Source organism: Tinamus guttatus, unplaced genomic scaffold (genome assembly GCF_059628265.1).
Source record: "Tinamus guttatus ecotype Peru unplaced genomic scaffold, ASM5962826v1 Tinamus_guttatus_pri_ptg000548l, whole genome shotgun sequence".
NCBI lineage: Eukaryota > Metazoa > Chordata > Aves > Tinamiformes > Tinamidae > Tinamus > Tinamus guttatus.
This window is the reverse complement of record NW_028289082.1, coordinates 961,048-976,014: the sequence shown is the minus strand read 5'-3', so window position 1 is coordinate 976,014 and position 14,967 is coordinate 961,048. Positions and strand designations below refer to the sequence as shown.

General features: G+C 42.2%; 1 protein-coding gene across 3 annotated transcripts in view; it reads left to right on the top strand.

Annotated features, from left to right (window-relative positions):
• The window catches only part of MSRA (methionine sulfoxide reductase A), a 233,518-nt gene extending 223,076 nt beyond the window's left edge, over positions 1 to 10,442 (top strand). For all 3 annotated transcript variants that reach the window (XM_088534350.1, XM_088534351.1, XM_088534352.1), the window contains exon 6: positions 10,233 to 10,442. In XM_088534350.1, the coding sequence (XP_088390476.1) occupies positions 10,233 to 10,397 (165 nt within the window). In that variant the 3' untranslated portion in view covers positions 10,398 to 10,442. The remainder of the gene's footprint in view (positions 1 to 10,232) is intronic.
• The last annotated feature ends 4,525 nt before the right edge of the window (positions 10,443 to 14,967 follow it).

Genomic DNA, 14,967 nt, shown 5'->3' with positions numbered 1-14,967 from the left:
ATCTTAGCCTTATTAAGCTTATGTGTTTCTTACCACTTAAAAGCCTATCCAAACGCTAAAGATCTGGGAAAATGAGCTTTTCTGGAAGGCAAGCTTTAAAGTTTACCTCCTTTTTCTCAAGCAAGAAGGCAATGCCTCTATTTACGCACAGTTTCTGGAGCTCACACTGAGAGAGTACATCACGGATGCAATGTTTCCTGGAACATCCTTTGTTTATTCACACTATGGCACTTTTAAACTTCAGATGTAAACAACAAAGGCTTCTTTGTATTTCACACTATCTTATACTCACTACCTTCTGAAGTCCAAAGCCAAAACACTGTGGATTTTTACTCTCCTAACACTTTCTTCTGCTTATTGGATGCATTCTTCCAGCCCCTACTATTTATAGGAGCTGGAAAACTGCTTATCTTCTGATTAAAAATGTGCTCTGCTCATTTTCTCTTGACTTTTTGGGGCTTAGTGCGGGATAAAATTGTATTCTCTGGTTACCATTTCAAATATGATTTTAGGGGTAATTATGCGTATATTTGATAACAGAAGCAATTTGTCTTGCTGAAAGATTCAAATTGCTTTAAAGTGCTGGACCTCTCTGTGATCTGTTATGTGGGTAAAATTCCAGAAAAAATCCATTGAATTTTGTCCTACAGAGAGGTCAGTTGCTCCAGGCTGGAAATGCAGCAGCTGTTTGACAACACACACCACTGAGAAAATGCGTGGTTTCCATTTCCAACCAGAATGTGATGTTCAGCTGGAAATTGGGCAAAACTGGAGCTGGGCTGAGCCGTCCAAGTGATCTGACATATTTCTGCCTCTGAGAACGTGCACCTCACTTTTTCATGGTGGTAGAAGACTTCTGCTTTGCATTTCATTTGAGATGTGGTGGGCCACTCTGTGCACATGAATCTTGAGCTAGATCCATCTGTTCTCAGCCTAGAGAGTGTAGTCAATGCTCCCTTCTCCTTTTCTCTGTTCATCTCCATGAGGAAGAGAAGGACAGAGTGTCCAGGCAACTGTAGACACTGACTGTGCTCTGCTGCATCCAGTCCTGCCCTGAGTGGATCTAGATGGTATAGATGGTGGTATAAATGAAATCTTACTCTTCAAGAAAACCTGAACAGCACAGTTGATTTATTCTTCTCCCAGTAGCCTTCTCTCTTCTTGCTATCCCCTTCTACTACATTTTAGCACAAAAGAGGCATCTGATGGACCCATTAGTTTGGGTGGAACATTTAACATCTAGCACAAGAGGATTTAATGAGAAACTCAGTTTAGTTGCATGAGTTGAGGACAGATGATGACAGTTGAAATCCCTGGACGCGACAGATCATTTGACTATAAATTGCTGGAAGTTTCAGGTCCAGGTTAGACCCATCTGAGAAGAGTCTTTTCCTGTATTAAAAGAAAAAAAATGAAACTGAGGTTGAGAAAGGCTTCAATGGTGACGACATCTAGTTTAGTGCATGAGTCTATTGATAGGCATTTTAGGTATGTGTTTCTCAACAATAAAATATCCTCCAGTGGCATTGTAAAAGTTTGGTTCTACTGACAACATCAGCAAAATCTTGTTGACTTCTATAGGACCAGAGTTTCCCCGGTGGTGTCTGTTGACCAAGAATCTGTGTTTGTTTTGTCTATGGACAGTCTGAGCTGAGCCAGGATATTGTCCTGCTGCTCTGGAACTTAGATTCAGGGTTTTCACTACAAACACAACGTTCTTTTCTAGAGAGGATAGACAAGACAGATTCCATGCTGGAATCACCCAGGTTTTCAAGGAAGAGATAGGTTGGCATGGTGCAGTAATGGTCAATCATTGAAATTCCAGAAGAAAATGTTCGTGTTTGGTGTCTGACTGTTTGAAAGCCCTTTCTTCCTAATTAAAAGCACAAGTCATTTCTGGATTTTGGGGAATGAGTTTAGGGAAAAGTGAATTGTTGATTAAAATTCTTGTTTTCTTGAGAAACTATCATGCCTCTATATTTTAGGACAAATGCTTGGTATAAATCCAGGGTTAACTCCGCAAAAAAATAAAATAAAACGTTGTCAGTATAACCTTATATCTGAACTGCTTCTACTGCAACTCCCCTGAATTAACAATAATTGGAGGGACTTCCATTTATTGCAAAGGATACATACACAGGCAAGTTATGTGTCTTACCTCATATCACATACAGTGTGCTGCACTTTGCAATGAATCGTGGCCCAGAGGTGGCCAAGTTAATGAGAGCAATAAAGCCATATAAACACAGCATTTCTATATGACATATTTTGCTCTGTTCAGAGAGAGAGTGGATTTTCCCTGCCTTTGCATTTCACAGCTTTTGAATCTGGCTTCTCAATATCCTTCAGGACTGCGCCAGGTGGAGATACCAGCTTTGGTTCTCGCTATCTTGGAAGATACTGCACTGAGCTTCATTGCTTCATGTAGAGCTGGGGGTTGATATTAGCGACCCCCATCTCAGTTTGGACTTGGCTGTGTTTCATTTCAGGAATATGGAAGTAATGGTTGAGTTATTAGTGAAGAACAGTGTACAGTCTCAAACCACAGAATAGATTTTAGCTTTGGTTCACTGAAAGTCAGAACAGGGCATATCTTTTCGTATCCATCATAAATTATCTATGCAGGATGTACAGTAAAAGGCTGTTTGGCTGCTTTAAAATTGGCTAGACAAACAGAATTTCCATCTCTCTCAATGGCTCCTTCAACACCTAATTAGTTCCCAAATGCTGGTTGAGCAAGATGTCTTTTATCTCTGCTAATGTTATCTTCCTATATCTCCTAAATGCCCCCTGGTGCCATTCTTTACTTTCATCTTTCTTCCCTCCAGAGAAGGCAGGGTGGGTGCTCAGGAAGCTCTATCTGGAAGTCAAGCTTGTAAAGATTGTGGGTCAAGTTGGTTCTGCTCTTCCAGTCTGTATCTGGAGCAAAAACTTTGAATCCAGCATTATACTGATATAGGGAAGAGCGGGATACAACTCTCTCTGCATGCATGTTCATAGGATCAGTTTCCAAGAGGAAAAAATAGAATCACAGACTTTATTTCACTGTCAGTTCAGTTTAGTTCACTGAATTTAGGACAGATTCAGTGTTGATTTTTTTTTCCCCTCCATTGCTAGAGGGTGCAAAGAAAGAAGTCTGTCTTCATAAATCTGCCCTTTCAGCTGGCATGGCTGATCGTTGTGGGCAACAAGGAAGTCTACAAAGATATAAAATACTGGGAAGTATCAGCCTAACTTCACCCCTGCTCCCTTGTAGACCCTCTGAGCACAGCCACGTGGGCCATCGGATATGTTAACATCCAGGCTATTGGCCAGCTGTGATTTGTACCCAAGCCCAACATTTCTTTTCCCTCTGGTGGAAACGAGTGACCGAACATTCTCCTTCAAGCTAAGTATTTAGGGGAAAAGCATTTCAGAGAAAGCAGACCTCAGCACCACCAAAGCAGACGGTAGGCACAGCTTTCCCCTAAGGCTCGTCAAGTGTCTCGCTGGGTTCAATTTACTCGATCCAGACGACACGCTCTGCCGTGTGGGGGCTTTTTGTTAGCAGGCTCACAGCTCTGACAAAATCAGTTTTGCAGACTTGTACATTAGAATGAAGGTTCTTCAGCTGAGCACTTTGCACCGTCATCTCTTTGGTATCTCTTGCATTTCTTTCTTATTTGCATTTTTCCATGTGCTTGCCTGGAAGAATGCCCTCCTATATATGATTACCATAGGTCTGTGTAGCTGCATTTCCTTCTTTGACCAGGTTAGGCATGGTCCCTGGAGAACGATTATGTCTTTGGATTTATAGTATAATCTCATAACCGTTTGATTTCTATTGCAGCAAAGACCAAAACTATTTCTAAAGTGCGTAGATTCATTTTTACCCTTAGATTCCTACACCCACACCCATGAAGGGTGCTGAATTTGCACCAGCATAATTCAGTAATTCCCAGTTTCAGTCTTTACCTGATTTGCAAGAGGCACACTGCAAAGTGAGTTTTCAGACTACATAGATTCCCTGCAAGGATATTCCTCATTAGAAATTCTGTAGCACTCCAAAACCCTGTACAAGCATTCGTTAATTATACAGCGTTCCCAAGCCCTGTGCAAACATTAGCTAATCGATTCTTGCAGCACCTCTCAAATATATCAATATTATCCCGACGACGATGTGGAGAAGTGAATGAAAACAGAAGAGTGTGAACACCTTGGTCGTGTTCATGGGGACCCTCTGTGTGATGGTTGGGGTTGCATTTCAGCATTTCAGCACTTGCCAATCACTGCCTCTGTGTTTTCCCTGGCAGGACCGTTTTGCCTACCTCACTGCAGAGGATTGCTGAAATGAGGTCACCTCCATGGATGTGCATGTGGATTTTTATTTTTTTACCAGCTCGACAGGATTTCAGCCCATTCCAGGGTTCCTGCACAGGTCACTGGCATCAATTAGGCTGGAAAAGCCAGCATTAAGTGTCATAGGAAAGACTGGGCCCTATCTAAGCGTGATGAATTTTAATATTAGCTAGAAGATCTGTAGAGTGTTTACCAGTGCTGTGCTCGAGCCAATGGAAGGCAGCACCAAGAAAGCTATTTAAAATAATATCCTGGTAGGATGTTATGCTGCAGAGCAGGCTGTCCTGACTTACACAAGAGGTATATCTCATTGACGTTTAGCAGCTGAAAGGCAGAAAATAAAGCATTGTCTTTTAATTACACATTTGATGCCTCGTGCTACTCATTATGTAAGTTCTGCTGGCCCAAAATAGGGGTAGCTGGTCCTGGATGCAAGGGAGCCCATATTGCTGCATTCCTCTTCCCGAGTGTGCCAGCAACTAATCCCAAAATTGGCAAAGTCAGTTAGTTTGTTTTCCAGTAGAAAATACCACAGTAATTATGTATCTGGTAGGTACATGCACTCCCATCCTACAGAGAATTGCGTCTGTGCAACAAATTCTTGCAGGTCTTCTTCTGAAATCAAGCAGCTCCTTTAACTCTTAGCCTTTTGGGGAAGAGAAAAGCTGAATTTCAGTGTGGCTGCTGATAATACAAAATGTTGACTAGCCAGTGTAATAAATGGATAGCTCTAGAGGTTTTAAATAGACACTCCTTGCTGGAACACTCCGCTTTCCTTACAGTTTTGCATCAAGGATGAGTGATGGTGCAGAAGCATGAGCTGTCAGAGATGTCAAGATAGTCTGCAGTATCTTGAGCATCTGTGTTATTAGAGGGTCCATTAGAAATACAGGAGCTTAGAGCAACTCACTAAGATGTGGGAGAAGCTGGATCATCACGGTGGCCTGAGTACAGGCACTAAGCTTGCTTTTAAAATGCATACGGAATCAAACACAGGATGATGCAGTTTTTATTAAAAGCCACAAAATGCTTGAAACCAATTAATACTCTAATGCCTCTGCTCATAAAATTAAATGGTTTCGTTTAACAAAACCAATTTTAAAGCTTTTCCTTTCAGATTTTTTAAGTGGGTTCTACCCCTCCTCCAAACTTCCATGAACCAGTTTTCAGTGTAGTATATCAGCATATCAAAGTATCAGTATATCAAAGCTTCCAATCTATTCCTTAAATTATTTGAAGCTACAAGGCAACCAGGCTTTTCATGTAGAGTTCATGCTGAATTCTTAAGGCTCTTTACAAATATTACCTGCTTTCATCTGAATATAAACAAGGAGCCAAACACCTTGAACGTGCTGCTGCGATGCTGCGCTGTCAAACGATTAAATATTTTGACAGACTTTGGCTCTGTATAATCAGCTGGCTACAAAAAGCTGAAGCAGCAGTTATTGACAGTTCAGAGGGCAGCAGCAAATCAAGGTGAAGAAATATTGCGTGCTAAATGCAGTTGCTTGCACATAACTGAAGAATAACCCTTTGGATAGGGTGGTTTGGCTTCTTGGTAGTCTACCATATAGTCATGCTGGGTAAGCTGTGCTTTAATTGGTAGCTCTGCTACCAAAGTAGTGAAAGGTGGGCTCCATCTGTGCTTAAAAAGGCTCCAAGATGGTCCAGCAAAATTATAGACAAGTCAATCTGATGTTTTACCCTGCAGATTGGTTAAGCTACGAGAAGGTAATGAACACATATGGACTCAGAGAAGGGTCCCTGTGACTTTAGCAGAGAAGACTCATGTCTTGCACGTACAGTATAGTTCTCTGAAGAGAGCAATTGGTTAGGTAGGGGAGCCAGCTGCCATGGAATAAGAGGGAAGTTTCCCTTCTGAATGAACAACTGATTGTAAATAGTAAATAAGTGATAGAAATAACTGTGCACTTTTCACAATGAAGGGACATTACTTACCATCTCTCTTGAGATGTTCAATATAGTCATGAGAGGGTTGGAAAAGAGGGTCATTTGGTAGTTGTGTGCCCAAATCTGCTGATGGATGGTATGGAGTTGTTCAAGGTAAGCAAAAGTAGACCTGACTGCAAAAAGTTGTGGAAAAATCTGACAATATCAAATGTCTGGGCAATAAAATAGTTGATGAAATGCCATGTCAATAAAAGTCAAGTACAGACACAATGATAGGGTTTAAATTAGCCCACGAAAGAGGTCCTGGCGTCATCGCAGATGGTTCTTTGAAAACGTCTGCTCAGTGCTCAGCAGAGGTCAGAAAGGCAAGTGGAATGTTAAGAATTACTAGGAAAGAGATGGAGAATAAAATAGAAAATGTAAGCAGACCACTGAATAAACCCACGGTGATCTTGAATGCTGAGTGCAATTCCAGTCACCCCATCTCAGTGAAATGGTAAAATAGAACTAGAAAAGATGCAAAAAAGGGCACCAAGGCTGACCGGATTTATGAAGTGAAGAGTTGAAACAGCTAAAGCTGGTGAGTCTTGCAAAAGAAATGAATGAGCAGGGTTAAGGTAGAGGTGTAAAATCAGGATTGCTGAGGAGGAGGTGAATAAGGAATTATTTTTTCACAACAAAGGAAGTAATGAAATGGTGAGGCAACAAGGTTAAAGCAAACATGAAGAAAAAGCTTTCACAGTCCATAAGAAATTGAAGAAACTCATCCAACAAAATCTTTTGTGTGCCAAAAGTAAATACAGGTTTAAAATGTAGCTGTGCTGAGGATGTTCCCAGGGCTGACTCCAGCGTATTTCTACTCTAGCCCTTATCCTGACATCCAGAGATGGCTAAATCCTCCCGGTCCTCTTTAGCTGGGCAGGATTTGGAATCTGCTTTGGTTTGGGCTGCTCTCCAGGAGAACCTGGCAGGTCTTAGGGGGGACAGATTATCATCAGTTAAAGGATCATTGTGGTCTTCTGGCGAAGAATTCCCTTGAATTCATTCATTCATTCATTTATTCATTCCTTTTGAATTACAGTGCAATATTGGGAAGGAATAACGTCCAACAGTACCTTAAAAAATCCCCGCACTGGGTAGATGGTGTCGAGGGTTAACTCTGCTCTCCCTAATCCGCTCTGCTCTGTTTCTGCATTCAAAGGCTGCACGAGCCCTTTTGGCAGCAGCATCCAAATGGGAGCTCACGTCGGATGGCTCGGGAATGGTGTGACAGCAAGGACTAAAAAGTCTGCTCGAACAGGATGATCATCAAATTATATCTGCCTTGGCGGCAGGAAATCAATCAGCACGGGCTGATTTACACCTGCCGGAGCCAGCGCGTCGTGAACTCCATCATCTTTCCCAGTGATGTTTTTATCTTTGCTTTGACACAGTCAGTGCGAGGAAAATATTTTCCCGTTGGAAATCAAAACATGCAAGGTAGTGTTTGGCAGCGTGTCGGAGCCTGGGCTTCCTGCTGCTTCTGACAACAGTGCTGGTATCTTTTGCTAATGACCAAAGTGCAATATAATGAGTTGTCTTGGGCTTCTGTGCTATTCGCCTTGCGATGCTTTAATAGCCTGCTAGTAATTCTGAAAGGGATAAATGGTGTTTATGCCCTCTTGTGGTATGTTATTGAACAGAATGGATTTTCTAAGCCACGAAATTAGGCCAATGATGGAAAAGTCGCGGGTGAAAATCTGTAGCAAACCCTGTTTTGCACAGTGGAAAAATATCCACTGCTCCAGCAGCATCCCCATGACTCAGACAAGGGGGGAAGCCAGTTTTACATAAGTTTATAGCAACAAGTAAATGACTAATGCCCATCATGGCAGAGTTTGTGCCATCCTTCTGTGGTGAAGATTATTTTAAAAGTGCTTTTCCTCGCTAGATTGTTAGTAAGTGAAATACGGCTTTCTACAAGCAGTGAAGTTGATGTGTTTTGGCTTTTGTTGTTGCGGTCCTGTTGTGATACGTATCTTCATGGTTTCTGTCTTCTTCACCCGTACATCTGACACGCAAATAATCTGATTCCCTTAGCGCAAAACCTGTCCCGTAGATTAAGAACATTGTTTAGTGATTTCGCTGGAGGAAACAAATTCCAATGAAATTGCCCTTTTTTACATCTCCATGCTGAAATACAGGATCTCACAGTGAATTAGCTTGTCGGCCTCTTCCTAATCTACACTGAGAATTTAGGAGGAACTCAGGACCACCGCAGACAGGTCGGTCTTGGGTTTTATATGGATGTGTTACTTTTTCTCTAGCTGCAAATGGAATACAGCAAAATATATCCCCCAGCTAGTGAAATTAGCAGAATAAATCAGTACTTCACTTAGTCTAGCATCTGCTTTCTGGCTGTGGTCAGGTTCAGCTGCACTGAGGCAGGGTCTAGGAAACCCTGTTCCAGGTATCCCTAGGCTCCTGATCCCAAAAAATTGCCTTCCAATCCTTATGTTGGCTCATATCTAGAGGCAAGATAGGGTATTTCCCTTACATGCCACCCTTCTCTCTACCCAACCACCAAGGGTGTAGAAGACTTGCAGAGACAAGGGAATAAATTCTGCATTCATGATGAGTAGGACAAAAATAGTGGTCTCAAATGGAAGTTGTAGGTGTACCAGGGTTAAGCTTTAAGAAAAATAATCTCTAACAGCATGGTGAGTATTGGAATGGACTACTTGAGAGAAGTTGAGGATCTTCATTTCTGGACATCTTTCAGGAACATTCCAACCAATTTCTGCTGAGAGTAGACCTATCATTAGTTCTATCCTCATGAAAGACATTAGCCTGGATGACTCACTACAGGTTGTTCCGGCTCAGTTTTTGTGATTCGGTGTGATGATTTGTTTTTATTTGTTTGTCAGTATGATGAGACAACGCATATTTGTGTGGCAATCTTAAATGCTAACCCTTTGTTCTTTCAGTTGATCTTGCTGTCAAGTCTGGCTGATAGCAATGCCGTTCTATTTATGTCCCGCACTTTATAAGTATACTTTACAACAGCAAAAACCTCCCGTCTGACACCATTAAAGTGCTTTTTAGGTTATCACAGACTTCAGTGAGCACAGGTTGTGTCCCTACTAAAATGAGAATTAGCTCTGAAATGTTGTTTTATATTTTTCCTTAGGAAAGAAATTTGTAGGTAAAAAATCATGGTATAAAGGGAAAGCTTCCTCTGCCTGAAATTTTTGAGGCCTTTCGAATTCATTTAGGAAACTTCAGAAAGAAATTGAAGTCTAATTTAAAATCCTCTCCCACATTCCTTCTTTTTCTACAAGGTGATTATTGCTGTTGGCCCATGGATTGACAAATCTTTCAGAAATGAGCCATAATTTGCCTTTAAAATACCTTTGTGGTCATGATGGAACTCTTCCTTTTGGAGAATGGGATTCCAATGATTCTGTAGAAAGAGCCTAGTTCTTAATGCCCCTTGACATCAGTGGGGCTGAGATTTTGTGCAGAACTACTTGGCATCAGGGAATTTGGAGCTGATTGATAGCACGTATCAATGTGCATCAAAGTGGAGGCATCCAACACATGAAGTTCTTGGACCCCTGCAAGACTAAACTAGACCGTAGTGTGCTCTATGGGCTTTCACATCTGTTTTTCCTGTTTTTCACTTCTGTGGCTGGCACCATGTCCCTGTCTACAGTGGTTAATAAAGAGAAGAAAAATGAATGTAAAAGACCACAGCAAATTAAATAAACACCCATTAACGGAGGATTGTGCACTGTGTTTTCTCAGCCCATGCATCTCTGATGCCCACAGTGTCTCCTTTTTAATAAAACGAGACTTGAGATAAGGGACTTGCAGGTCTGTGCTATAACTGCGATCCCAGTGCCTAGCGTTGGCTGTAGCTCCTAGCGAGAGGAAACCTGATGTTATCCATCAGCAGAGAAGCCAACAAACCACTAATGGATTTCCATGTCGTTTCTTGACAGGTATTGACGGAGGGCGGTTTTGGGGCCATCACAACAGAAATCCGGGAGGCTCCGGACTTCTACCTTGCCGAAGATTATCATCAGCAGTACCTCAGCAAGAACCCCGACGGCTACTGCGGGATGGGGGGCACGGGGCTGTCCTGCCCCATCGGGATCAATAAATAGCATCCGCTCATGCCTCTGCCTCATCGTTGCATGAGGGGCTTGTTGGAAAAGAATAAATCAAGTGGATGACCCTAAGAATCAGTCCATAAAGATTTGGGCACCCAGTAGGGTTGGCGCTCTTTAATTTGAGTGGCTGGCATCGCTTTGCATGCAAAGACCCTAAAAAGCCAAAGTTGAGGCTGAAACAGCTCCTGTTTCACAGCCTCTCGCTCTGTGCCGTTCCTTGCAATCTTGTGATTTGGAAAGAAAAGCAGATTTTTTTAAAGTTTGCCTTGGTGTGTTGATAAAGAGATGAATTAGGGGGTGCCTAATTAGGGGGAGCCCCTGCTAATCGCTTCGTGCAGCTAATGCTTATAGGCATATTTATCACCTTGGTTTAATGAATTTGCTCATGTTATGAGAGCTTTGGCTTTTGGAGATAATAGTTCGGATCATCTAAACTATCAAAACTGTGATTTGATGTGGTTAAGAATGGTGAATTTATAAGATCAGCAATTCCCTCACAATATCACCTTCACAGCAACATATAAATATCACCTCTAAATATCACCTCTAGTGCCTATTTTCTGAAACAATTTTAGTAAAAAAAAAAAGGATAAAAACTGTGCTGTGATATTTCTTGTTGACAGTTCCAGAAAGTGTATAAACACAAAAAGAATTCAATTTTGTTTCCTACGTCTCAATAAATTGAAAAAAAAAAAAAGGAAAAATGTTGTCAATGATGTATTCTATGGCTCTAAATATATGTCTGTGCAGATCTGAAAAAAGCATCAAAAATTATAAAGGGCTTCAAACTGCTAATTAAACACTAGGGCTTTTAAAACTGTATTATCGTGCATTACAGTACAGAGCAGTAGAATTCACATTGGGTGCATTATAACATAATCATTCCTGTGATTATTTATTTGTACTTCAATAGCTTGTGGAGCCCCCACCAAGAGCGGTGTTCACCAAGAGCAGGTTCTGTACAAACATAATATGTGGCACAGTCTCTGCCCCAATGCATGTGCAATCAAAAGAGTCAGGAGAGCCAGAAATAGCCTAAACCATCATCTCCATCCTATTGGTGGGCGTCTCTGAAAGGAGAGACTAAAAGATAAAGCCAAAGGACGTAGGGGATCCCATCTGGATCTTGGACAGAGAGCTTCAGTAGTGGGAATGATGACACGTTTGTCCCTTGCTCCCAGCTTGCTGATTACAATAGTTAAGGGCCATGGAACAGAGTCTGCCATGAGTCTCCCGTGAGCCTCCAATGCTGGAGACATAAAGCGTATAAATCATAGAATCATAGAATACTTAAGGTTGGAAGGGACCTCTAGAGATCATCTAGTCCAACCCCCTGCACACGCAGGGTCACCTAGAGCACGTGGCACAGGACTGCGTCCAAGCGGGTTTGAAGATGTCCAGAGAGGGAGACTCCACAACCTCTCTGGGCAGTCTGTTCCAGTGCTCTGGCACCCTCACTGGCAAGAAATTTTTCCTTAAGTTCCTGTGGAACTTTTGGTGCTTCAGTTTGTGGCCATTTCCTCTAGTTCTGTTGGTGGCCACCAGTGAAAAGAGGCCAGCACCATCCTCCTCACTGCCTCCCTTGAGGTACTTCTAGACACTGCTCAGGTCCCCTCTCAGCCTTCTCTTCTCCAGGCTGAACAGGCCCAGCTCCCTCAGCCTCTCCTCATAGGGCAGATGTTCCAGGCCCCTGATCATCCTCGTGGCCCTGCGCTGGACTCTCTCCAGCAGCTCCACATCCCTCTTGCACTGTGGAGCCCGGAATCCACTGCTAAAGTCTTGTGTGGTTTATCCAAAGATGGGCAGCAAGTCCATGCCAGACAAATTATCCCTTCGGAATACTTCGCTCCTCACTGGCCTTTAGCTCAGTGGAGTCTCAGAGCAAGATGAAACCTGTCCTTTTAATGTCCTTTTAGCAGGATTATACCTGGGGCAAGCTCGAGAAGAGTTAACGCCAGCAGGATTGTCATGAGAGGCTCTTTCTCGAGATGCCCCGAAATGTTCCCACCTCACACTCGGGATTTTTGGTTGCCTTAGTAACTGAATGCCTGTTGTTAACATGTTGTGCCACTGATTTGTTCTGTTGCTCACTGTCAAGGAAACCAGCACTTTCATCTAATTTCATAGGCATGGGGTGACATAAAAGCAAAGAAGAGATGAGAATAGTCTGACTTCACTCCTATGCCTTTTTAACCTCTGTGTAATTCAAACTTCAGGGGGATAATTCTGATTTCTTCCAATGTACAAGGCAAAGCATTTCATACACCAAATTGTTCAGATGCTTATAAAATGCTGCTCAGTTCCTTCTGTCTTTTCTCTCCTAGTCCGTGCAAGAGTGGAAAGTCTTTAAAGAATGGACTGTTCTGTCCTTAATATAGCAGGGCTCAGCTCTGAATCTCAATGGGATATTCAATTCCTGCCCTAAAGAAAATAAAGTACTAGGATTTGTTAATCAACATAGATAGGTCTATTGATGACAAATTTGGCCCACACCAATATATTATGCCCCTTCTCAAATTAATCAGAAAATCACTGCAGGATGGAAATTTGGTCCTGCATTCTTTGTAGTTGTTGCTGAAGGTGTCAATAACACCCGGGGTCAAATTTGTGCAGGGAGGATGTCAGTGATTCAGCCTAATGCATTGGCTTTGTAAGATGGGTTTGGGCCTTGCAAGGTGTCCTTGCCCGCAGCTTGCCAAAAAAAAAGAGAGAATTCCTTCAAAGTTTGAAGTTCAACACTTCTTAGAGTCAAAGACAAAAACTGACACAGGACCAGCAGGCAGCTAAAGTCTTTAGAAAGAGAATGTGGTTCAAGAAACAAATAAAGAAATATAGAACCCAACCGGTCCAACATTACGATATCTGATGAAATGTAGTCCAGGATCCCAGCAGGCCTTCCACTTCTCTCCTATCCCTGTCATCAAAGCAGACTTTAGAGCTCTCAGAAATGGCTAAGCTGTTGGCCAGCAGAGCATGAACTTTCCATCACCTTAGAAAAGATAGTATTCAACTGTGATGTCAGCAGAAACAAGTGGATTGTGTGATGTCACCTCTGCGAGGAATATCCTGGTGGCCTCTAGCAGAGGGACTTGTTGCCTTTGGTGAGAATAGGGAGTGGGGTGATGCCCTGAGGTGTCTGTAGAAGTCTCACTGCTCTGAACATGGTCAAAGAGCGTTGGATTAGAATGGGATCAGAATGTTGTTCCTTGCCCTTTGTTTTTTGCCTCCTCTGATCAGCAGCATTCATGCAAGTAAGTGGGTTATTATAAACGTACTTGGTAGTTCTCACTAGCCTCTGTAGTCTTAGTACAAGTGAGAAGAGAGGCAGGTCCTGATGTATGGGCTACAAGCTCCTCAGTGCCCTGCTCCACGTTGAAGCATTCAATACCTTCTATTGGAAAAGCCCTTTCAGGTGTGAGGCGTACGCGTGTGAATATCGGTATTCACATTCCCAAAAGTGGAATAATTTCCAGTGGAGACAGTGAGGTACTGCCTGCTGTGTCCACAGAACTCTCACACGTGTGGTGCATTTGAAGTCATCACTTCAGTGCTCTTTCCACTAGCTGCTTTATTTACCATGGACATGCATGAATTCCAGCATCCAGGATATATATCTTTGGATATGGGATATCTAATGATATCTAAGCTGTGGTCCTTCTAAATATAGGTGGAATTTAGCTTACCACGCTTTAGCCAGCTAAAAACCTCCAGTCTAATCTAACCTAAAAGATATATTCAAGTCTAAATGGAGTTCCATCTATCTAAATTTGTTTCATCTATCAGAGATGCCTATCTTAGAATGGGATGAATCATCTTCTACAGGTGCCTCACTCTCTCCATTGACTGCAAAAATAGGTTTGCTTACTCTAGATTTTTATCTTTTAGATGTCTAAAATTTAGGTGAGATGATAAATGCAACACGGGCAGCTAACTCAAGCCTTTGAGAGGAAATAACAAGTGGGAAATCAGAGGTATTATTGCTAGCATCTTTCCTGTTAGTGAACATGGTGTCCAGTTCTGATGTCCTGTCCTCAAGAATAATGTTGGCAAGGTAGAAGAGGTTTCAAAAAGACAGAGAGATAAATCATGTTCTGGAATGACTGCCTTACTGTGTAGAGACTGAATATACTCAATTTAGTTATCAAATGAATGGTTATGAAAGAACTGGTCACAATTTATAAATGCCTATATGAATGAAGACGAGAATTCTGATTGAAGGAGCCCTTTAACTCAATGAAAAAAGATCGCATGAGATCTAGAGGATGGAAACTGCAACTGGGTTAATCAGATTAGATTGTCACAGTCTCCACCAGCTGAACTCTTTTGATCGAAACTGAATGTCTTGACAATAGCATTATCTTCTTCCTGACTTACTGCTTGATGCATGGACTTGATTAAGTGAAATTCTCCAGCTCTTATAATGCAGAAATTCACTATGCAGAAGACCTCCCCTACAAAAGGCAGAACCAAACCCTGTTACCTACCTTCCCTTTCCTTGTAGCTGGGACACTGGAACATTTGAGGTTTCCATGAACCATGGTGACTACACCAAATTGTTTAGAGG